This window comes from Camelus dromedarius, chromosome 28, assembly GCF_036321535.1.
Source record: "Camelus dromedarius isolate mCamDro1 chromosome 28, mCamDro1.pat, whole genome shotgun sequence".
Taxonomy (NCBI): domain Eukaryota; kingdom Metazoa; phylum Chordata; class Mammalia; order Artiodactyla; family Camelidae; genus Camelus; species Camelus dromedarius.
Genome location: NC_087463.1, coordinates 6022720 through 6047758, shown reverse-complemented (window position 1 = coordinate 6047758; position 25039 = coordinate 6022720). Strand labels below are relative to the sequence as shown.

Below are 25039 nucleotides of genomic sequence, written 5' to 3'. Positions count from 1 at the left end.
TAAAGCCCAGCACATTCTGCTGCAGCAGTGAACCAGGAGCAACAAATTCTGAGGTTCAAATGCCATCTCTCGTTAACTGCTTAGACCAATGTGATGAGAGGTAGTATGTACTAGTAATGTACTAGTAAGGTACTAGTAATGTAGTGAATACTGTGTAGCTACCACATAGAAATACAAATAAGATGCAGTAAGTTGCCAGTACAAAGTGCCATTTGGATTAAAGATAAATATTGGTAGAACTAGAAAAGAGTTCATGGAGGAATTGGCCTTCAGCAAGAGGTAGATTTTTTACTTTTTATTTTTTGATTGAAGTAATTGATTTATAATATTGTGTTCCAGGTATCCAGCAAAGTGATTCAGTTGTATATATTCCTTTTAAAAACCTTTTCCATTATAGATTATTATAAGATATTGGATATAGTTCCCTGTGCTAGACAGTAAATCCTTGTTTATTTTATACACAGTAGTTTCCCCTCCTCCCACCTTCCCCTTTGGTAGCCGTAAATTTATTTTCTGTCTGAGTCTGTTTTGTAATTCATTTATATATTTTTCAGATTCCACGTGTAAGTGATACAATATTTGTCTTTCTCTGACTTCACTAGGTCCATTCGTTGTTGCTGCAGATGGCAGCATACCATTTTTTATGGCTGAGTAGTATTCCAGTGTGTGTATGTGTGCGTGTGTGTGTGTGTATCACATCTTTATTCATTCATCTGTTGATGGACACTTACGTTGCTTCCATATCTTGGCTGTTGTAAACATTGCTGATGTGAACGTTGGGGTGCATGTTTTGAATTAGAGTTTTCATCTTTTCTGGATGTATGCACAGGAATGGGATTGCTGGATCATATGGTAACTTAATTTTTAGTTTTTAAAGGAATCTCCATACTGTTTTCCATAGTGGCTGCACCAATTTATAGTCCCATCAACAGTGTAGGAGGGTTTCCTTTTCTCCACACCCTCTCCAGCCTTTATTATTTGCAGACTTTTTGATGATGGCCATTCTGACTGGTGTGAGGTGATACCTCATTGTACTTTGATATGCATTTATCTAGCAATTAGTGATGTTGAACATCTGTATCTCTTCTTAGAAATGCCTGTTGAGGTTTCTGCCCATTTTTTGATTGGGTTGTTTTGGTTTTTTTGGCATTGAGTTGTGTATTTTGGAAATTAACTCCTTTACTTTTTTTTGATTATGAAAATACTCAGACCTAAGAAAAGTTGAAAAAATAATGCAATTAACACCCACTTACTCTTCCTCAGTATACACCACTTGTTAATATTTTGATGCATTTGCTTTATTCCATCATTACTTCATTTATTTTTCTGGTGAACCGTTTGAAAGTTGCAGGCATCCTGACAGTTTTGATACTTTGGCTAAAAAATTTCAGCATCTGTGTCTTAAGAATAAAGGTATTCATCTTTGTACAAACTACCATGTACAGAATAAATAAACAAGAAGGTTCTATGTATAGCGCAGGGAACTGTATTCAATGACATGTAACCTGTAATGAAAAAGAATATGAAAAAGAGTGTGTGTATGTATGTATGTATATATATATATGTATATATATGTAATAACAATCACTATGCTGTACACCAGAAACTAATACAAATTGTAAATCAACTATACTTCAATTAAAAATGGGGTGAAAAAACACTAAACTGGAAGCCAAAAAGATACTCACCTTTATAATCACAATTAACCACTGTTACACCTAAGAAAATGAATATTAATTCACTAACATGCAGTCCATATTAAAATTTCTCTGATTTTCTCCCCCAGCATGTTTTACTGAGTAGTTTTAGGATCTATTGATTCTTGCCTGAAGGATAGTAATAACATTGGGAGTTGTAAAATGGGGATTTTATAATTCCTTTCTCCATTTACTAGCTGGCATTCTCTCAAGGGAAGTGTTCCTTCTCATATGAGGGTGAACCATAGATTGCAAAGTCAGCAATGGAAAGGTGCTCCTGGTGTAACATCAGGGGAAACCAGGTGTAGGCTTCCGAGCTCTCTGCTAGGGGATTCACACAGGACACTTAAATATTCCAGCAGTGAATTTTAGCAGTCCACCAAGAAAGCTCATTGGAAATTCTGTGCCCAAGGGTTTTATTGGGGCTGGTCACATGGGCACCGTCTGCCTAGCACGTACCAAAATTCCACACTCCCAGAAGGAAGCAGGTGTTCAGTGTAAGCCACATTGTACAAATAGCTTTAAGCACAACATTTTTATGTCAATGTTGGGAACTGTTTACCAATCAAGTTCCCAGGCGTCAGTCAGGGGCTAACATTGCAAGCGGGCTTTCTCAGGATAGCAGCAGCCCCAGCCCTGCTGTATTAACTCTCCTGCACAGGCATAGTTAGCAGGGCAACACCAACATGCAGTATTGACCTCAGTCGTGCTCCCCCAGGGTCCTGCGTTTAGCCAGTTAAATCCCAAAGATCTATTTTAGAAAGATGGCTTCCACAGTTTCTGTCTGAAGCTATTTTATTTGACCAAGGCATCAACTCAGGCCCGGCATAGCCCTGGCCCGTGAATGGAAGCTGACCTGAAGACCTTCCTGAGCTGAGGCCTCGTGATGGCACAGTCATGTGGTATACTGTCACAGCTAATGAACCAATATCGATACATCGTTATTGGCTAAGGTCCATACGTCATTCAGATTTCCTTAGCTGTTTCCTTGTTTGTTTTTTACTTTTGTCTCCCCCATGAAGTTTTTTTAGTGTTAATGTCCTTTTTCTGTTCCAAGGTGGCGTCTAGGATACCATGTTAGTCATCACATCTCCTCAGGCTCCTCTGGACTGTGACAGTTTCTTAGACTATCCTTGTTTGTAATGACCTTGTTAGTTTTGAGGGATATCAATTAGGTTATTAAAATTTTTTTTTATTGAAGAATAGTTGATTTACAATGTGTTATTTTCTGGTATACAGCAAAGTGATTCAATTGTACACAGACACACAGACACATGCACATATACTTTTTCACATTCTTTTCCATTATGGTATATTACAAGATACTGAATATAGTTCCTTGTGTTATATATTAGGACCTTGTTGTTTATCTATTTCATATATAGTAATTTGCATCTGCTAACCCCAAACTCCTAATTTATCACCCCCATCCTTCCTGGTGGTAACCATAAAATGTTTTCTATGTCTGAGAGTCTGTTTCTGTTTTATAATTTCATTTGTATCATATTTTAGATTCCACATGTAAGTGGTATATGGTATTTGTCTTTCTCTATCTACTTAGTATAATAGTTTCTAGATCCATTCATGTTGCTGCAGATAGCATTTCTTTTTAATGGCTGAGTAGTATTTCATTGTATATGTCTACCACATTTTCTTTATCCATTCATCTGTTAGTGGACCTTTGGTTGTTTCCATGTCTTGGCTATTGTAAATAGTGCTGCTATGAACACTGGGGTGCATGTATCTTTTCCAATTAGGGAAGACTACAGAGGTAAAGTACCATTCTTGTCACATGATATCAGGAGTACATACTCTCAACATGAATTATCGCTGTTGACATTCATCTTGATCACTGACCTGAGGTAGCGTCTGTCAGGCTTCTCTGCTGTAAGGTTACTCTCCCCTCCATCTCCTTCCACACTGTATTCTTTGGAAGGAAATCACTATTCATACCTCCCACTAAAGGGGTGGGACATTATGCTCACCTGCTTGAAGGTAGAGTATCTACATAAATTATTTGGAATTCTTCTGCACAGAAGATTTGTATATTCTTCATTCAGTTATGTATTCAGGTACCTATTTAGATCCGTATGGACTCATGTTTAATCGTTTTATACTTGGGGTTATAATCCAGTATATGTCTTATTTCAGATTGTTTCAGCTTTGGCCACTGGGGGCCCTTTCACTTGGCTCATGTGTTCCTTTGCTGTGCCCCCAGTTGAGCAGGTGTTTGTGTACATGTGTGTTTCTTGGCACTACAAGATGCTCTGGGCTTACCTTACCTTGTGTATTTCCTGCCCCAGCCCTAGAAATAGTCCTGGTTTTTTGTTTTCAGTTTTACAAGTTATATATATATACATACACACACACACATATATATATATATATACACACACACACATAGATACGTATATACATACTGGATATGAGTCCTTTGTAGGACAGATGCATCGTAAATTTCCTCTTCTATTCTTTAGCCTTTCACTTTCTTAAATGATGGCTTTTGATGGAAAAAAAAAAAAGCCCCACATGCACTAGGTTGTCTTCTGTGACAGTGGCTGTCAAAGTTTTTCCATGTTTCAACTACTTCGACCAGGAACATACCCTCTTGAGTTTCTTACCTCACTCCCTTTCACTTATGAAAATTCCAATCCTAAAAGGTTGTCAAGGAGAGAGAATTGTCCCCTTCCCCCACTTTTGACTGGACTACTGATAAAATTGACACATGACAGATTAATGAGAAAAACTAACAGATTTTAATTTGTGCGCACAGAGGTCTCAGACTGGGACATAAGTAGCCAAAGCAGTCAGGTTTTATACTTTTTAGACAAACTTGAGGAATTGACAGGACAAAGAAACTTAGGCTTTGAGTGCTTAATAAGTGAATCTAAACAGAATTTGGTCTTGGGGTAGTAAATTAAAGACAGAAATTTTGTTTATACAGGCTTCTTGGTTCTGAATTCCCTGTCGCTGGTGATAAGGATGTTTTTCAACCTCTTGGTACAGGAGGGCACCTTTCAAATGGAAGATTTATTTCCTGCTTTCAGGGAGGTTGAGAGGATGGTCAAAGTGTCCTTGCATTTTCAATTTCTTAGGTAACTTTAATTCAAAATAATGAACTCCACTGAGGCACGGTTTTGGGGTGGGTGACCGCTCTGGGCCCCAGCAGTGGTACCACTCTAACCCTTGCTTTGGTCCAGGGCAGACTTCACCTACCACACAGCTTGCCCTTGTGCACTGAAGCCTCCTGGAAGCTTTCCCTTTGTGTTCTATTCCTGTCCTGTTCTGACCCTCTGCTCCACTGCTCAGCGTACTCAGCTTCTAATCTTAGTGACAAAATCCAGCCTCTCTGCTTTTGCCACTGACTTGGCAGTTCTAATCACACAACGCGCTCCTGCCCTCTGGTGCTTTTGTGCCGTGGCCTCTGCTTGGCCAGGTCCTGGTCCTGGGATCCTTGCTTTCGCTACGTGGCCAGCTTTGCCCCTGCCTCCTGGAAGGGAGGGATCAGACTATGGGAGCTGAAGTAAAAATTAGTACTACTGTTGATACTCAGAGAGAACATATTGAATTCCCTGGCTGGCTCAGCATTGTTTGATCCATGTGAGGACATGAGAAAGTACCATCCTTATCTTGAGGTGCTTTGCAGTCTTCTTGGGAAGGTAAACCATCCAAGAGAAACAAATTAGAAAAGAACATCAGGATATAAATCATATTTTATTAAGGGCTAGTTTGTGTGATAAGGATGACAAGTTCTAGAAATTCAAGAAGTGATAAGACCTGAGGGCTGGAGAAGCGGTGATGAGCTGGAACTTGAGCAGAAGGACGAGCACCCAGGCAGCCTGCGGAGCAGGAGCAGAGATGGGATGGCAGGACAGAAAGCCTGACTGCCCTGGGCTGAGGGGATGGTAGAAAGCCAGTGAATGAAGTGGGAAAGGTCAGGGTTGGAAAGATCTTGAGACACACTCTGGGGAATTTGGGACTTAATTCTGATGGGCAATAGGGAAACGTGGCTTTGTGAGGAGAGGAGAGACAAGAAGAAAGAATGACAAACTAAGAATTGGTGAAGGTGAGGAAGAGGGATGTAGAGATCAGAGTTTAAAACATGTGAAAGGAAAATTGGTGATTTTAGTGGGCATTTGTTCTTTTTGCCACCCACCATCCATTTATTCTATTTCAGTGACAAGATCCCTAATTCCCTCTGCGGAAGCCTCCCTTTCTTCCACAACTTTCCTGGAAAACAATTTGACAGTTTTATTTCAAAAACCTAGAAAAAAGGTTATATTATTTGACCTGTAATTCCACATGAGGAATTTTAACAAAGATTTATATACAAGATCTTTATCACAGTAATATTTCTAAAAGCATTAGGGAAGTGCTAAGGAAGTATTGGCATATCCTCTTGATGGGAAATTATGCAGAAGTTAAAAAATGATAATGAAGAGTTTACTTTTTAATTTTGGGGAGGTTGAAATAAACTCATATTGTACAAAGTCAGAAGTTCAGAAAGGCATGAAGTGAAAAGTAGGCCACCCTCCCTGCTATGTCCCTCTGCCCCTGCCCCTCCCCACAAGGGATTATTTAAAACGTGTGTGTGTGTCTATTCCTTTTCCTCCTCTCCCAAACGGCAGTTTGTTTTCCATCTTGTTCGGTTTTTTTTCCCACTTAATTATCTGGGTGATTGTTCCGTATCAAAACGCACAGCCTCCTCACTTTTTTAATGCTTGAATATGATTTCACGGTATAGATATATCATGATTTATTAAGCTATTTCTCCACTGATGACATTGAGTTCAAATCTTTTGCTAGAATAACCACGCTGCTATAAATAACTACACATATTTCATTTTGCACATGTGAGGACATATTTGAAGGGTAAATTCTTCAGCATGGAATTGTTGGGTCAAAATATAGGAACATTTTAAATTTTGATGAAATGGCCAAATTTCTCTTCACAGAGATTTTCAATTTTTACATGTGCCATCAAACTTTTTGTGGGAAAAACTGTATTTGAGACTTTAGAAAATACTAGTGAAATGTTGTTAAGTTACAAAAGCAAGGCTCAAAATTTTAGGTACAGTAAGAGCTTAATAATGGGAATGTATATTATTGAAAGAGGTAATGCCAAAGTATTAACAGTAGTTAAATGTATTGATCATTAAATTTCATTATTCTATAATTGTTGTGGTAGTCTTATTTAACTTTGTTAGTAAAATATACCAAACTTGTTATAGGCCCTTGGATATAGTACACATATTACTTGTCTTTTTACTCACAACACCCGTCCAGGTGATGAGTTTAATACATGAGGAACGAATGAGGAGTCATTTCTGGCAGTGTGGACAACGATTTGCAATTTGCAATCTTACCACCAGGTGGTGGAAGAGAGTTAAAATTCAGGGGTCTTTGGGGTCTGAGCTTCGAAAATCAAGCACAATGAAATGTGAGAAGTTACAAAGCAAATGTTAAAACTTACAGTTAGAGTTGTATCTAAAATATTTGTTCCAAATATCCAAGACTTCCAGGAAAAACTTTGACGCTGTCTGTGGCACTTCAGCGTCTTTCATTTCCCTAGTTGGCGCTGTTTCTTACCCCTCCTGCTGTTTAGCCGGTCCTGATGCCCACCGTGGCCTCTGCTGCCCCTAATGGTGCTTCCCTTCCTTCCTTCTAACCTCACTGCTTTCCAAAGAGATGCACAACCAGGGCTGGAGGCCACCTCTCCATCTTTGTTGTTGCGGGTGACTATACAGGTGGGATTTAATCACAGTGGGAGGGGTGGTGGGCTGGTATTACTAGGCAGAACTTTCCAGCTGTCCTTTACTGCACCTCAGCAAGTATCCTTTTACTGTGTCTGGACCAAGCTAAAACCGGCTCAGAGACAAAGCTTGCCTCTCCAGGCCTGGGGTTGTGGGCTGGGCTTGAGCACTCTGTCTTGGTGCTCTTGACCTTCATCCCCCTTTCCTTAAATGGACCTATCCCTGGAGTGAGGGCATGTATTTTGTACCAGAGCGCCATATTACTACAAAGCAGGAATGGGTCTGACTTTTGCCCTGTTTTATGTTTATGAAGGTGTTATATTACAAGAGTGGAGGAAGAGGAAGGAAGCTTGGGGCTCCTACTGCTGGAGTGGGATTGTTGGAAAAGGGTCTCGGGTCTGGATCCTGAGAATGGGCAAGAGTTGGGGAGGAGCTAAGCTCCCAGACACCCCACTGATGAACGTGGTGTAAAGGGAAAATAGTATTAATGACTTTTCCATGACTTTTTAAAAAAATTGAAGTACAGCTGATTTACAATGCTGTATTAGTTTCTGGTGTGCAGCATAGTGATTCAGTTTTTTATTTATGTATTCTTTTTCATTACAGGTTATTACAAGATACTGAATGTAGTTCCTTGTGCTATGCAGGAGGACCTTGTTGTTTATTTTATATATAGTAGTTTGTATCTGCTAATCCCAAACTCCTAATTCCTCCTCCCTCTTTTCCCTTTGGTAACCATAAGTTTGTTTTCTATTTGAGTCTGTTTCTGTTTTTATAACTTCATTTGTATCACATTTTAGATACCACATATAAATGATACCATAGGATATTTGTTCTTTTCTATCTGACTTATTTCTCTTAAGTATGATAATCCCTAGGTCCATACATGTTGCTGCAAATGGTATTATTTCATTCTTTTTATGGCTGAGTAGTATTCCACTGTACATATATACCACAACTTCCTTTTCCATTCATCTGTCAATGGACATTTAGGTTGCTTCCACGTCTTGACTATTGTAAATAGTGCTGCTATGAACATTGAGGTGCAGGTAACTTTCCCAATTAAGGTTTTCCACAGATATATGCCCAGGAGCTGGATCATATGGTAACTCCATTTTCAGTTTTTAAAGGAATTTTTATACTGTTTTCCAAAGTGGCTGCACCGACTTTTATACAAAAATATGCCCAGGAGCTTATCTGTGGCGGTGCCTCTGGGGTCCTGCGCTTGACTCGACGAAGCGCAGACACCCATGGCGGCCGCTGAGCGTTGACAATGCTTGGGCTTCACCGAGCCCACGCCAGGTTCCCGCGACCACCTCCAATTAAGCGGGGGGTCCTTCCACCACCGCGCTGAGCCTGGATTTCAACTCGAGGAATTGGGAGGAGGGGGCTTTGGGCAGGAACCGAGCCGAGTTCGGGGAGGCGACAGGACCGGTTTCCAATCCTTAAAGGCCTCCCAAAGGACCGGGGGATGTAGGGCTCGCTGAGTGGGGTAGCTTGACACCCCTCCGTTCAGCTCGTGGCGGTGCGCGTGGTGTGGGCATCGCGGGGCGGGCGCGGGGCGGGGCGCGGGGCGGGGCTTATCCCGGGGCTGACGGCAGAGCTCCCCGGGCTGCTACTGTCGTTGTCCCGGCGCGCCTGCCCTGGCTCTCCCCGCTCCTGGCGCGCCGACCATGACGGGCTCACTGTTGAAGGCGAACTTTTGGGTGAGTTGGCAGTGCGGGCGGCCCACCGCCGGGCTCGGGAGCTGGGGCCCCGAGGGGAGCCGTGGGCCCCTGTCCCGTGCTCGGGGACAGAACCCGGGCAGTTCTGTCTGCGCCGCGCTCAGTCCCCTGTGCGCCCGCGGGTCCTCGGGGTCCGGACCCCGGGCTCCTCTCCAGCGGCCCCGGACACCGCGGACGGGTGTAGCCGAAGCCACCTTAGAGTCGGGACATTTCCCCCTCTCCTCACACTTGGGGAAACCGAGACCCAAAGGGAGGAGCCACCCGTCCGGGGAGAGTCGCCAGTGGCCCCGGAGGCTGCGCCCTGTGCGGATTTGTGGGGACGTGTGGAGAACCTGGGGCGAACGTCATCGGGCTGATGGGCTTTCCAGGTCCGCAGAAACGTGCCGCCTGTCTGAGCCCGGTTAGCGCCCGATTTCCTCCCGCAGACCCTGGAGGGATTCTCTAGCAGGAGCTCTGCCCTGTCCCGGAGCCCCGTCTCCTGAGCCCCTCCCAGCCTTTGCCCCCGCCCAGAAGGCCAGTGCGTGTGTGAGACCCTGCGAGCTGGTGGGGGCATCCGAGCCCGAGAACCGGCCCAGCCCGGAGGCAGCAGGTCTGCCTGCCCCTCTCTATCCAGCCCTCTCCCCGCCACCCGCATCCTCTTAATCCTCAGGTTCTCAACGATCTGTACTTTGTCATTCCGGGGAACCGCCCTCATCCCTTTAGGGCAGGAGCAGGAAGTCAGCAACGCCTCCAGGCTGACCTCTCACTGCCAAGCGGCTCCAGCTCCTTACTTGGAATCCTGCTTGCACCTCACTTAGCTTCATAGCTGCCCAGCAAGTTCCTATCCCCCACTGAGGGCTGCTGGGTGGAGAAAGCTGGCCATGTGGCTTCGGGGACCCAATTTAGACTCTGCCGTGTGAGGCCCCCTTTCCTGGAGTTTTCCTGCGCACCTGCAGGGTGCAGGGCTATGGCAGCTCCGGAGAGAAGGTGAGCATCCTTACAGCCGGGCCCTCACGGAGGCCTGGGCTTTCTTCAGGTGGAATATAAGACTTTTGGGTCCCATGACAGGCATTGTGGGAAAAAGCAGCGCAGAGATGCCTTTCTTCCCCTCAAAGTGTGACTCTCAGTTTTCAGATCTCTGCCCAGTGTTTTCTGTTCAGGGAACCCTTTCCTGATTGTGTCCAATAGCACATGCTCTGTTTCTTCATAGCATTTGTCGGTTTTTGGTTTTGAGTTTGAGGGCCTCCAAGCATGTGAGCACCTTGTGGACAGGTCCTGTACTGGCTTTCAATGCCACTGCCCCTCGCACAGGCTGAAAGCACAGTGGGTTCTCAGCAAATAGTTGTTGAATAAGTTTACTAGATCTGTAAGGCCAACAAGGCGTGAGATGGGGTGAGAGCTGTAGCCTTCATCCTTAGAGGCTCCCAGGCCACACTAAAGCAGCCCCCCAGCTGTCCCCAACGCAGACTCACAGATGTGGCTAGGGGAGGGGGCAGACAGGAGGTCTGCGTTGGGAGTTAGAGGTTGGGTGAAGGTCCAAGGGAGAGAACTTTCTGGATTTATACTTTATTTTCCTCTGAGCTTATACTTTCAGAAGATATGAAATCCTGAGAGATAGTTTGCAGAGGTATCTTTCATCTCTAATTTCCTGTAATACTTTGTCAAATAATATAAAGCTAACAATAATAGCTAAGTTTCCTGTGTATAGAATCTGTGGCAAGCACGGTTCTAAACACATACCATTTAAGTCTCACAACTGCCCTATGGAGTATCTTACTGACTATCCCATTTTACAGATGAGGAAACTGAGTGGCAGAGAGGTTAAGCAATATTCCCAAGGCGGTAGAGCTATCAGATGTGGAGCAGGACTCTGCGTGGACCAAACGCTCAGTGAGTGCTTTCGCCAAGGCTGGGGCTCAGCAAGAGCATCCCTTTGGCGCTGTGGGAGGTAGATGGTGGACCACCATTTGCCTCTTCATGTGAATATCTTTCTCCTTCAGCTCTAACCATGAGCTATTGTGGGGGGAGGAGGGGTTGCGCTGCGTACCACATCCACTGAGCCCCCAGCACTGAGATGGTACTTGGCATATGGATGCTCAGAAATTGGGTAGATGGGACAGTCAGCTTAGATTTGGGAGAAAAGGGGTAGAAGGGAAACCACTGGAGACCTCAGGGCTGCCTGCAAGGCTCTCCCACTCTCAGAGGTAGGGGTGGGGCAAGGCTGTTGTTAGCACCGAGGGGATGGCAATAACTTTCCTGCTTCAAGGACAAGAAGGTTGTGATTAAGGTAGAAAACTTTGGAAACACAAGTGGGCATCAGCTAATTGAATTAAATAAATATTTTAAATACCTTCTCTGTATAAGGAGCTCTAATGAAGGTGGCATTTGCAAGGGTAGGATCACCCCCTTGGTTTGAAGGTGGCTTCCTCAGGAGGGAGCCGGCAGGGAGAGCAGGCTTTGGCCTTGAATACCTGTTCTCAGGGATGCAGAGAAGGAAGGGGAAGGGGGATGGGAGAGTCTGGCAGGGGCTAAGAAAACAGGGGTAGAAAGGGTCTGTTCCAGGGTGGAAATCATAGGGAAGGGACAGGAGGAGACAGACAGGAGGAAGGGCAGAGGGTGGAAGACGATAAAGCCACAGGACAAGGTCACTAATTGAAGCGAAGTCATAGTGGAGAGGATAGGAGGGGTCGGAGGATGCTCTGTGTAAGGTCAGCTGGAGAGTGAGGTGCGGGCCCCAGAAACAAGGAAGTCAGAATGAGGAACTAGTTTGTGAGGAAAGAAGGAGGAGGAGGAGGCAGAAGTGATATTAACAATATTTAACCACAGGGGTAGCACTGGCGAGGACCAAGGCCGCACCACCCTGAACCACCCTCCTTGGCAATCACTGCCCCCAGGACCATGCCAGGGTTGCTGGATATGGGGAGGGCTTGGGGCGGGAACAGACTGCCAGGCAGCAGGGACTGGGAGTATTTTAATATTTTAATAACCAATGCGAACATGTCAATGAGTGTGCTCTGATGTCTGGTGGTCAACATTCTGGATTTGAGGGGCTGGTGGAGATGGCCCTGGCACCTTGGAAAGGGTGGCCAGGCAAGAGAGTGCGTGGAACAGCATAATGAATAGAAGGGTCATCAATCACCAGCAGAGGCTCTGAGGTCGTCGGGCCAAGTTTGGATCCTAGGTCTGTCCCTTATAGCTGGGTGACCTTGGGCAGGTGACTTCAGCTCCCCAAGACTAACGTTTTCCATGTATAAAAATGAGGCTAATAACAGTGTCTACTTATAGGGCTGCTGTGAGGATTCAATCAGAGTTCAGTACGTGCCTGGCACATAGCAAGCACTTGTGATTGTCAGCTTTTATCAGCACAGAGCGACAGTTTAAAGAAATGGGTGATGGTCACTCCAGAAGAAAGAATCAACAGATAAGAGGTCCCCAGAGAAGCTCTCTTGGTGAATACCTGTGTTTAGACACAGGGAGGGAGGGAACAGATAAAGAGAGGCAGAGGTGTAGGGATTCAGTCCTCGCAGGAGCCATCACAGGTCCAGGAGAGGAAGGTTCCGTGGAAGCCAAGAGTCCCATTGTAAATTAGGTACACGTTGCGGAAAAAGTACGAGTCAGCACATACTTTATACATAATCGTAGACAAATGCCTAGCGGAAAACTTGTTTAAAGGAAGCTTTCAGTGGATCTGCTTGAAAAGCGAATACTCAGTGTTCTTCAAAAGTGGAATGGTCCCCAGCTGAGTTTGCCTGACACAAACATGCCTGTCCTGTTTCTCGCCCAGCGGTCCTAGGTGTGCCTTTGTGACCGTGTGGTTAAGTGGGTAGTTTCTCTTGGTTAATGTTGGTGGTACCTTGTCAGAACAAGACAGTGACCATGGATGTGGTTTCCAGAGTTCCAGGGAAATAGGCCACAGTAGAGGGAAAATCCCAGCCTTTGGCCCGTGATCACTGGGGACAGGTGCAGTGGAACCTGCTTCGGAAGAGGAAGGTGGCCTCCCACCCCAGGGAATCCCCACATTCCTCACTCCGTTGTGAGACCCAGCCTTTACCTGTCTGTCCTCTAGATCATTACTTTGACCAGGCCTTCCTGATTCTCACCGCTCTTGGCCCAGGCCAGCACGGTCCCTGTCCTGCACTGCCCTCCCCGACCCCTGCACCCACAGTGGGCGTGGCCTCTCCCTGCGCTGCCTGGGGAATGGCCCCGGAAGGCTTGGGCCGTCTGAACTTGCTCATTACCTCTGGCCACCTATGGCTGTCCATCTGCTCCAGATCTCTGACCACCTTGGAATCTGGTCATCCTGGGCCTTAGTAGAACTTGAGCTGGTGCTGCATCTGGCTTTGCTCTGTGACTTTTCTCTGTACACTGTGGGATGCTGCCTTTTTTTCTTAAATAAACAAGGAAGAAAACAGGTTATCCCACAGACCCTTCATGCTCACTCCGTGTGCTATTTTATACAGTGTACAGGCTGTTGCTTTTCTTTTTAAATACTCCCCCTCAGAAACCAGAGCTTAGAAACACACCAAGAGGGCTGTTTTGTGTAGTCCTGCCTGGTGGCAAACGCAAGGTAAACTGTCCAGTTCGCTCTTCCGAGAGCAGCCAGTGGGCTCTGTCTTTAAAATAATGATCAAAAATTCCTTTTTCTTGCTTTAGCTTCTGAAAATTTTAATAAGAGGCATAGGACCTATCTTTTAGGGAAAATGAGAAATTCTTATTGAAATATATAAAACAAAACCTGAACAAGTGGAAAGGAAATGAAAGTTTGTTAACAAACTGAAAAAAATCAAGATAATGCAAGCATATTCGTTAAGAATCTCAATGTTTCCAAAAGGCTCATTAATGAAAAACAATAGTCACTAGTTAGATTGTCACAACATGTAAAGTTTATTTCAAAGCTAAATAGTATATTATGATTAGATCTCCATTCTTTTTTTTCTGGACTTTCTAATTCCTTTTTTTTTGGTGAGGAGGCATTCTTTTTTTTTTTTTTTTTTTGCCTTTCAATTTTTAAGGTGTGTGTTTTTTTTTTTAACATTTTTTATTGATTTATAATCATTTTACAATGTTGTGTCAAATTCCAGTGTTCAGCACAATTTTTCAGTCATTCATGGACATATACACACTCATTGTCACATTTTTTCCTCTCTGAGTTATCATAACATTTTGTGTATATTTCCCTGTGCTATACAGTGTAATCTTGTTTATCGATTCTACAATTTTGAAATCCCAGTCTATCCCTTCCCACCCTCCACCCCCCTGGTAACCACAAGTCTGTATTCTCTGTCTGTGAGTCTATTTCTGTCCTGTATTTACGCTTTGTTTTTGTTTGTTTGTTTTTGTTTTTGTTTTTTAGATTCCACATATGAGCGATCTCATATGGTATTTTTCTTTCTCTTTCTGGCTTACTTCACTTAGAATGACATTCTCCAGGAGCATCCATGTTGCTGCAAATGGCATTATGTTGTCGGTTTTTATGGCTGAGTAGTATTCCATTGTATAAATATACCACATCTTCTTTATCCAGTCACCTGTTGATGGACATTTAGGCTGTTTCCATGTTTTGGCTATTGTAAATAGTGCTGCTGTGAACATTGGGGTGCAGATGTCATCCTGAAGTAGATTTCCTTCTGGATACAAGCCCAGGAGTGGGATTCCTGGGTCATATGGTAAGTCTATTGCTAGTCTTTTGAGGAATCTCCACACTGTTTTCCATAGTGGCTGCACCAAACTGCATTCCCACCAGCAATGTAGGAGTGCTCCCCTTTCTCCACAGCCTCGGTGAGGAGGCATTCTTCACCTTTATCGGAGACTTTTTTCTTTTCTTTTTTTTAATTAAAAGTTTATTTATTTTTAATTGGCAGCAGGAGGTAATTAGGTTTTACTTTATTTTTAGAGGAGGTACTGGGGATTGAACCCAGGATCTCAAGCATGCTAAGCACGCACTCTACCACTTGAGCTCCACCCTTTCCCAATATTAGAGACTTTTTTCATGCACTAGTATATCAGGCTCCCCTCCCCAACAACAGTTTATTCATAGATTGGACTTACATAGTGAATGTAGAGTTCAGAGTTCGGTATCTCAGATACCCATTATAGTAGAGGCCTAAAAATATACTCAACACACGCATAGATAAATAAATACATATAGTTTAAGTTCATTCTGAAGTCAGAAAGACTTGGTATGCGCACACTTGGTGTGTGTATGAATGCATGTGAATTCATGGATTTTTCTGGTGAAAGCATTTCTAGATGTTATCAGCCAGTTAACACAAAATATGGGTTCTATCCAAATGTATGGAATATCCAAAGTACCTCTCTTTGTTGTACAACGAATAGATAATTTTGCAATTAATTTCTGTGATTCTCACTATCTCCTAAGTTTAATCAGAATGTCCAGTTTTGTTCATATTTTGTCACAGCACAAGTATCATCTTAGTTTTGGCATTAATGGAAGTAGCTGACTTTTTTCTTGCCTCACCTACACTAGAAATCTCCAGCTTTGACAAGAAAGGAACTTCAAATGAGAGGAACTGTTGGTTAGCTTTGTAGAATGACAGCCATTATAATTTTTAAAAATATAAAACTCTTAAAATTTTCCAACGAAATAAATGCTTTAAGTTAATAAAGATATTGTTGCCAGGAGTTCAAATACTCTTACACATGATGAAAATCCATGAAGATTGCTGAGCAATGGGATCTCACTCCAGAACAGTGAGGCAGCAGGAAACCAGACACTTTGGGTACCAGTGTTCTACGGAACCTGCCTCGGGTTGGTCGTAGGCGCCTTGCTTCCCAAACAGCACATGTGTGAGGAGAGGGGAGGAGCCGACTTCTCGTAGAGGCAGTAGCCTGAGTACCACATCTCAACACTGTAGAGTGTTGGCCCGCTTGTTTAAACCTGCTCTCTGGGACTAACTGTATCTTACTTTGTGAGTTTTGGGCTGAAGTTAAGACAAGGGTCAAGGAACAGATTTCAGATATGGGCTTGCTCTTCATGAGAAGAGGACAACTTGTCCTCAATCAGCCCTGACGCTCTGTCTTAAACGCTGTACACCATCTGTATGTGTGAGGAGGCGCAGGGCAGCCCAGGGCAGCGTTAAACCCCAGTGCACGAATCTGTAACCTTCACCAGTTTCTCTCTTCGGAAACTATTAAACGGCCTCCCAGCTCAGATGTGGCCTTTGCATTAGCTCTGACCAGGCCACCCTGGACTGTGTTAGTGGGATTAGAAGCCAAGTGAAGACTTTCTTGCTTGCTTGCTTTTTTCTTTAATATCTGAAAAATATTTAATAAAATTTAATATCCAATATTGATTACATTTAGATTTTTAAAACAACTTGATTGTCGTAGAAGACTTTCTTTTTCACAGAAATGATCACAGCTAAATACTTGTGAAAATAAAACAAAAGAGTATTCTTAGATATTTAAATGCTCTACTTACTTGCCATGATTTTTTTCCTTAAAGACTGCCATGATCTTAAATGTTATTTTTTCACAGATGACTGTTCATTCTTTAAAGATATTACTCTTTGTTTATGGGGGGTGGGTAGTTTCCAGTTTCAAGTGCTTTTATTGATCCCCAAGAATGGCACTGTGAGTGCCAAGTACCTGAATGACAGCACTGTTTTTACAACTATGTTTTAGGAGAGGAGAGATGTGCGCACACATACAGAGTGAAGAATAAGGAAAGTTGTAGTGAATCCTCCTCACGCCCTCAGCGTTCACACTGGGAAGTGCAGCCACAGGAAACTACTTGCTACATCCCAAGGGGTTGTGGGGGTGGGGGTTTGGGGAAGAGGGTAGGGAGGTGTTGATCCCACCCCGCCCCCCACCCCCCAAGCCTTTGCATTGACCTCTACTCCTGCCTCCAGGTCTTGGCTAGGAGACTTTTTCTGAAAGTCTCTTGCGTATTTCCAACAGCACACTTATCACTCTTATGTTTAATCATGTTTCCTGGCTTGCCTGCCTTGCTAGACTAGGATCAGCTTCTATCTTATTTACCTCTGTGTCCCTAGAGCTTGAAACAGTTCTGAGAACAGAGTATGTGCTCCAAAAATGTTTAACACGTGAATAAATGAACATTGAACTCTCACCTACTTGATGTTAAAAGGTGCCCCGCACCGCCCTTCACTCCCTGCACGACACATAATATTCAGGGGCCATGCAACTGAATCGCACATATTTAACTAATTGCATTGCCTTTTTCTTAGTCTGATACCACATTAAAAAAATTATGGTAAAATACACATAACATAAAATTTACCACCTTAACCTTTTCTGAGTGTACAGTTCAATGGTGTTAAATACACTCACATTGTTGTGCAACCATCACCACCATCCACCCTCATAGTTCTTTTCATCTTGTAAAACTGAAAGTCTGTACCCATGAAGCAGTAACTCCCCATTCTCCCCTCCCTCAGCCCCGGCAAGCTCCAGTATATTTCTCTCTTTGTGATTTTGACTATTGAAAGTAACTCATGTAAGTGGAGTCACAGAGTACTTGTCTTTTTATGACTGGCTTATTTCACTTAGTGTAATGTCCTCAAGGCTCACCTGCATTGTGGCATAAATGTCAGAATTTCCTCACTTTTTAAGCTGAGAAATATTCCATTGTGTGTATATACCACATCATGCTTATCCATTCATCTGTCAACAGACACTTGAATTGCTTCCATGTTTTAGTTACTGTGAATAATACCACTGTGAACATGGGTGTACAAATATTTCTTCAAGATCCTGCTTTCAATTCTGGAATTGTAATTGCTGGATCATACAATAATGCTATTTTTAATTCTTTGAGGAACTGCCATATGTTTCCCACAGTGACTGTACTGTTTTGCATTCTCACCAACAGTGCAGAAGAGTTTCCTATTTCTTCATATCCTCACCAACACTTATTATTTTCTCTTTTGGTTTGTGTGCTTTTGTGTTCCTCTCGACTCAGACCTCCACTTCCCTCCCACCTTCTCCTTCTGTTTTGATGATCTTGCCTGCTCCTCCTTTAAGAAACCAGACACCAGCTGGTGAAAGCTCACTTAGCTTCTGTGGAAATGAGATTAGGTTCAGCCACGAGTAATAGAAAACCCCCAACAACAATGGCCTAGACAAGGACAGTGTTTATCTCCCATACACAGAGTCCCCAGCTGGTCATTCCAGGGCTGGCACGGCTATCCATAGTGTCAGGACCCACACTTCTGTCTCGTTCCTCCAGCGGCACCTGGGTTAATGCCTGGTACATAATGGATTCACAGTAGTATCTGTTAAATGATTGAAGATAGAGTTTATTAACAGAAAGACATTTAACAAATGATAAATGCTGGAGAGGCTGTGGAGAAAAGGGAAGCCTCCTACACTGTTGGTGGGAATGTAGTTTGGGGCAGCCATTATGGAAAACAGGATGGAGATTCCTTAAAAAACTAAAGATAGACTTACCATGTGATCCTGCAATCCCACTCCTGGGCATATATCCAGAGGGAACTCCAATTTGAAAAGATACATGCACCCCAATGTTCACAGCAGCACTATATTCAATAGCTAAGACATGGAAGCAACCTAGATGTCCATCAACAGAAGACTGGATAAAGAAGATGTGATATACATTTACAACAGAATACTACTCAGCCATAAAAAAGTATAAAATAATGCCATTTGCAGCAACATGGATGGACCTGGAGATCATCATACTAAGTGAACTAAGCCAGAAAGAGAAAGAAAAATATCACATGATATCATGGAATCTGAAAAAAACACACACAAATGAACTTATTTACAAAAGAGAAAGACTCACAGACATAGAAAACAAAATTGTGGTTACCAGGGAAGGGGGTGATGGAGAGATAAATTCGGAGTTTGGGGTTTGCAGATACTAACTACTATATATAAAATAGTTCAACAGCGAGGTCCCTCTGTAGAGCACTGGGAACTGTATTCAATACCTATAATGAAAAAGAATATGAAAAGGAGTATGTATATATGTAACTGAATCACTATTCTGTACACCAGAAATTAACACAACATTGTAAACCAACTATACTTCAATTAAAGAAAACCAGTAGGACACTTAAAACTTTTGATGTGTGGAACTAAACTGATTTCCTAAAGGGCAGAGGTATCCTCAGTGTTCCCAGTAATACCTGAAGATACCAGTTTCACTACATCAGTCATGGCCAGTGTGGTTTTTTTCCCCACCCATTTAATAAGCCAAAGCAAATGCCTTATTAAAGTTTCATTTGTGTTTTTATCACTAGGGAGAGTGAACATTTATTTTCGTGCTATATTTCCTCTTTTAAAAATGGTTTTATTTCCTTCTTCATGCTTTACTTATAAATCTACACAAGTTCTAAAAAATGATAAAGATATTCTTTGTCACTTACTACAAATATTTGAATGTACATTCTTGTGTGTATCTGTGTGTCTATGCAGTTGTGTGTGTAGTTCACACATTCTAGCATCCAGTAACTAGCACGCAGTGGTGAAAGGCACTCCCTTCACACTGGACGTTCCTGGGTTGGAATCCCAGCTCTGCTCCTTTCAAGCTGAGCGATGTGCCCTTGTTCAGATTATTCCACCTCCCTAAGCTTAGCATCCTCATGTGCAAAATGATCATTGTACTTAAATATGTATATGTACTTTGGAGATTTTATACTGTCAAGTTTGTTAAGCTAATCTTCTGGGATTTCATCTATTACACAAGGTTTAAAAACTCCTCCCCATGCTGAAAGCTGGATAAACATTCAATTATTTTTCTTTGAATTTTTTTTCTGGTTTGAGTTTTACTCAATGTTTAATTGTCTCTCAGTATGAGCCCTTAGGTGTTCCAACAGTGTCAGAAGCTGGAGATCTGTGTGGACCTCTAGAGCTAGGAGAAGATTGATCCCTGCCCTTGGGGTGCATCTACGCTCTGGTTAATGCTCAAACCCACATGTATGACACTGATCAGAAACAGGTTGACCTCCTCTTGTCAGGCTGCAGGGAGTGGGTTAGCAGGGCAGGATTTGGGGGCAGGCCCAGTAGGGTGGGTGCTGTGGGGTACCAGTGCTGAGAGGGCAGTGGGAAGGTGACGGGATGGGGAAATGTGTGTTTCCAGAACACCTGGATGGTGTTGGATGGGGCAGAAGGAATACTTGAGTAAGCTGCGTAGACTCCACCCCCACTGAAGGTCTTGTTTGAGTGATAACACTCATAGCCTGGCCGCCCTCGCCTGATTAATGTAGTTAATTTGCTCGGTGATGGATGTAGGCTGGAACTCCAGGAGACCAGTCTCCATGGTCTTTCCTCTGCATTCTTGCCTGGCACTGCTGAGTCTCCGCTCCTGTTGGAACACTGCTTTTTCTATTTTAAGAATAGCTGCTTAAAGTGACAAGTTCATAAACGGCCACAAATACAGTTCCTTCTCTGCTCCACCACCTCTCCTGAGGCTGTGTCCCTGTTGTCAAACACAGACAGCTTTCTCGATCCTGCAGAGCCAGGTCCTGAACTAGGGGGACAGAAAGACCTAAGCTCTTGGAAATAAAAAATATTTACCTTTTTTTTTTAACCAAATAGATTATTTTATTGTTTTCTCAGCTTCAACTTCTGACCAACCCCTGAATCATACAGTTCAGCCCAATAAAAAAGAATAACAGAGTAAAATGATATGGTCTTTGAATATGAATATTTTTTCATTCTATTATCTTGGAGCAGTAAATTGTTCTTTTTCGTTATAAAGAAGTGGAACTTCCCTATGAACACACTTAGTGCATTAAAAATGTTATTAATTTCCTAATTATTTATTTTACAATAGTCTATGTCTAACACGTTTTTCTTATAAACTTCAAGTCTTCCTGGTAGCAACTCCTGGAGAAATTTAATTTATCTCATTTTACATTCTAGAGAATCAATGCAGCTGGCGTTTCCTCCAGTAAATTCACTCAAGGAAATAAAATTACCAAAAGATGAGTTATTTAAGAGGTAATACTAACCTCTATTAACAAAATTCTTCAGGAATAGACCATTTTTGTTAACTAGTTTTTCTATTAATGACGGTTAAAAATTTAGAGAGTTCTACATATATTTCTGAAATTCTTCCTAAATGATGTTATACACTACTTGCTTGAGACAGAGGGCAACGTAGTGGTTAAAAAAAGGCTTTGAAGACATAGAAACACAGGTTCAAAGTCAGGTTTCCCGGTTATTCGTTGTGGGATCCTTGGCAAATCCGAACCTCTTTAAGCCTCTGCTTTCTTACCTGTACTAAAATACAAAAACCTATCTCAAAAGTGTTGGTACGTTTGATTTCTTCTGAGGTTTCTCTCCTTGGGAAAAGCATTTACCCTTTGTCAGCACCTTGCTGATGGCCAGGTCTGGACAGTTGACCCGTCCTGTGGGCTGTCTGTCCCCAGCACAGGCTTCCTCATCTCCCTGTCCTGTGTTAGCACCTGCCTGTTTTAGCAGGATTCCCACATAATCCTGCTCAGAAGGGTGGCTGGCTTTGGCTCCGACCAGCCATGGCTCAGGGCCACTGTCTTGGCTGGCAGGCCTCTCCCTGGCCTGGGAGAGTCTGTGTATGAGGGACCGGCTGTTCCCTGCCCCAGGCATCCTCAGCTCTGAGTCAAAGGGAGCAGATATGCTGCAGATCCAGACACCTGCCTGTGAGCCACATGGCCTGTTCTGCAGAAGCTAAACCATAATGCCCCAGAGTCCAAGGGCTGGGCAAGCTAGGAGCCTGTCTGCCTTCTGACGGCCAAGAATTGAGTCCTGTGGGCAGGGCTGCAGAAGGGGAAGCTGGAAGCCTGGAAAGTCAGGGGCCCTTGAGAGGCTGAGTGTACAGACGGCAGCTATTCGGATGGAACTGTGATTGATTTGGGGAGAACAGGCAGTGAGGAGGCAGACGCCAGTGGCCAAGGGCAGCCACAGTCCTCCTGGCTAGGGCTACCTGTCATTTGGGGTCTGTACCCCTCTCTGCCTCAGACTTAGTTGCCTGAAGCCACCCAGCTCACCACTCTGGGCTTGAGCATCCTGCCGTGCAGTGAGGATACTGCTATCCGGCTGGCCCAATCCCGGGACCATTCTGTCTCAGATGATGAAACAGACTATGGTTGTGTCAAGGAGGTGGAATTGTCAGGAATGCATTAGTATGTCAATATTGCAGTGGTCTTTGGCAGTTAAATTAATTTTAAAAATTGAGATCATGAATGAAATTGATGGGCGGAAGTCATTTAAAAAATTTAAGCCATTGTTAGAACAAGTGAAATATAGTCCCTACTCCCTGAAAATTATAATTTAAAACAAGCACTAGAAAAGGTATTTATAGTATATTAAGTTAAAAAAAGTTACTAACTTGTAAATGAGACCTCAGTTTTATTTAAAACCTATGAAGACATAGTCTTACGTCATTAGGAAAACATCTGAGGGTTGCACCACAAAATGTTAACATTGGTTTCTCTGGGATTTCATGTGATATGGAAAATATAATTATTTTCAAAAGCTTATGTGTATTTTTCCATTTTTCTACCGTAAGGATAACTTTTAAAATAAGAATTAAAAGGTTTTTAACAAAATTTTTTTAAAAGAACAAGTACATTTGTTCAGATTGTAGAATTAAAGTACCAAACCCAGAGGGACGTGGACCAGCCTTCAGGGAAGGGGCCTCGCCACCAGCCTGTGCCAAGGCCGGGGCTTTCCCTCTAGCATACACAGGGGCTCCACCTGACTGGGGGGATTCCAGTCCAGGGGAGACCCCGTCCTGCTCCCACATACACTGGTGAGAGGACCGGCCCCCCACAGTGACCTCTCTAACCAGACCTTTCCTCAGTGCCTGGCATGTAGGCAGGGAACCTTGCAGATACGAGTCATTTGTTTTTCATTTCCATTGGTATTTTTTTTTAATTAAAGTATAGTTGATTTACGTTGTTGTGTTAGTTTCTGGTGTACAATGGAGTGATTCAGTTATACATATGTATATTCTTTTTTCATATTCTTTTTCATTATGAGTTATTACAAGCCATTGAATATAGTTCTTTGTGTAGAACCAACAGCAGGACCTTGTTGTTTATCTATTTTATATACAGTACTTTGTATCTGCTAATCCCAAACTCATAATCTGTTGGTATTTAAAAAATTTTTTTTAAATTTTTTAATTAAAAAAAATCTTTTTAAAAATATTAGACCATCTTTTATTTTATTTTATTTTATTTATTTTATTTTTTTAATTAAAAAAATTTTGTGGGGGGGGTAGATTAATTAAGCTTATTTATTTATTTTTAGCGGAGGTACTGGAGATTGAACCCAGGACCTTGTGCATGCTAAGCAGGTGCTCTACCACTTGAGCTATACCCTCCCCCGAATTTTCTCTTTTTAAACTTAAAAAAATATTTTGGAGGGGAGATAGTTAGGTTTATTTACTTATTTTAACGGCAGTACTGGGGTTTGACCCCAGGACCTTGTGCACGCTAAGCACGCACTCTACCTCTGAGCTACACCCTCCCCCCAATCTATTGGTATTTTTAAAAGTAGGAACATGACACATGCTTATTGTAAAATAGCAAAACAATACAGATGCACATACAGTAAAAAAAAAATAAAACATCAGAGTCCCTCCCTCTACACCTCAAATCCCAACTTCCAGGGGTAAGTTACAAAGAAGCTTTTGGGAGGCTTTCCCAGGTGTACCCGATCCTGCACACATAGGCTTGTCTACTTGTCCACAGGGCTGCTGAAGGAGCGTGTTTGTGACCCTGGGAAGAAACAGCAGGTTTACAAAGCTGTTCCTCCCCTCAACTCAAGAGTTTTTGTGTTTTTCGAAAACGTGTAAATGGAAATAGTCTGTGGTTTTCAAGATTATGGGTGATTTTGATGCCCTCCCATTCCCCCAAGAAATGTAGTGGTTAAGTTATTTGCACCTTAATGTGACCGAGGGAGGTTCTTGGCGGGGGGAGGGGTCTCTGCTGGTGGGTGGGAGGCAGGGCCAGGACTAAAGTGAGGCGCTTACCTGCGGCATAACATTTAATGCAGTGCCCAAAACGGCCCCCTAAACCCTTACTAATCAAGGTAAATAATATGTTAATGCAATATTTTAAAAAATTTTTAAATTTATTTTTTTTTCATTAAAGCAGTATTTTAAAAAATCAAAATTAACTCAAAAAACCCCATGATGAACAAGATTTCAACATTTTAAAGAAAAGCATGCACTTGTGTGGCCTTGCCTTTCCAGCCTCACCCTGGTTGGAAGGGGTCCTCCTTGGCAGAAGGGGCCTTTGGAAATGATGAGCACTTTGGGGAAGGGCAGTTCACAGCAGAAGGGAGGCCCCAGCTCGGGGTGGGCTGGGGGAGATGGGAGAGAGGAGCTGGGAGAACTCATGTGGGGATCAGTTCTGCACAGGAATCCATGCAAATTCCCTGACCAGCTACAGGCTCCAAGTTGGTGAGGGACCATGTGGATGTAAAAGGTGGACCCCGAACAGCCTCAGGATTTTCCATTCTCCCAGCCCCTCCATGGCTGCTGGAGCTGTGGGTCCACAGAGAGGCTCCTGACTCTGGAGCTTGCCTCTGCTGTGCAGAGAGAAGAAAGAAGGAAGGTGTGTGCGTGGGGCTCCTGGAGAAGGCAGGCTGGGGAGGAAGCCCACTTAAGGCTCAGTTAGGCGCTCAGCAAGATGCTGCCGAAAAATATCAGGTTTTCCGATAGTAGAAACCTCTTTATCTGTGTGCTTTCTCTGTCTTTTGGTTTTCTTTTAAAAGTGATCTTTTGGGGAAGGCTATAGCTCAGTGGTAGAGTGCCTGCTTAGCATGCACAAGGTCCTGGGTTCAATCCCTGGTACTTCCACTAAGAAATAATAAAATAAATAAACCTAATTACCTCTCCCTCACAAAAAAATTTTTAAAAAGTGATCTTTCATAAGTGAAGATCTAA

General features: G+C 43.1%; 1 protein-coding gene across 1 annotated transcript in view; it reads left to right on the top strand.

Annotated features, from left to right (window-relative positions):
* The first annotated feature begins 9033 nt into the window (after positions 1–9033).
* Positions 9034–25039, top strand: part of PSTPIP2 (proline-serine-threonine phosphatase interacting protein 2) — a 74592-nt gene continuing 58586 nt past the window's right edge. Inside the window, exon 1 of the mRNA XM_031441984.2 lies at positions 9034–9156. Coding sequence (XP_031297844.2) covers positions 9124–9156 — 33 coding nt within the window. The 5' untranslated portion in view covers positions 9034–9123. The remainder of the gene's footprint in view (positions 9157–25039) is intronic.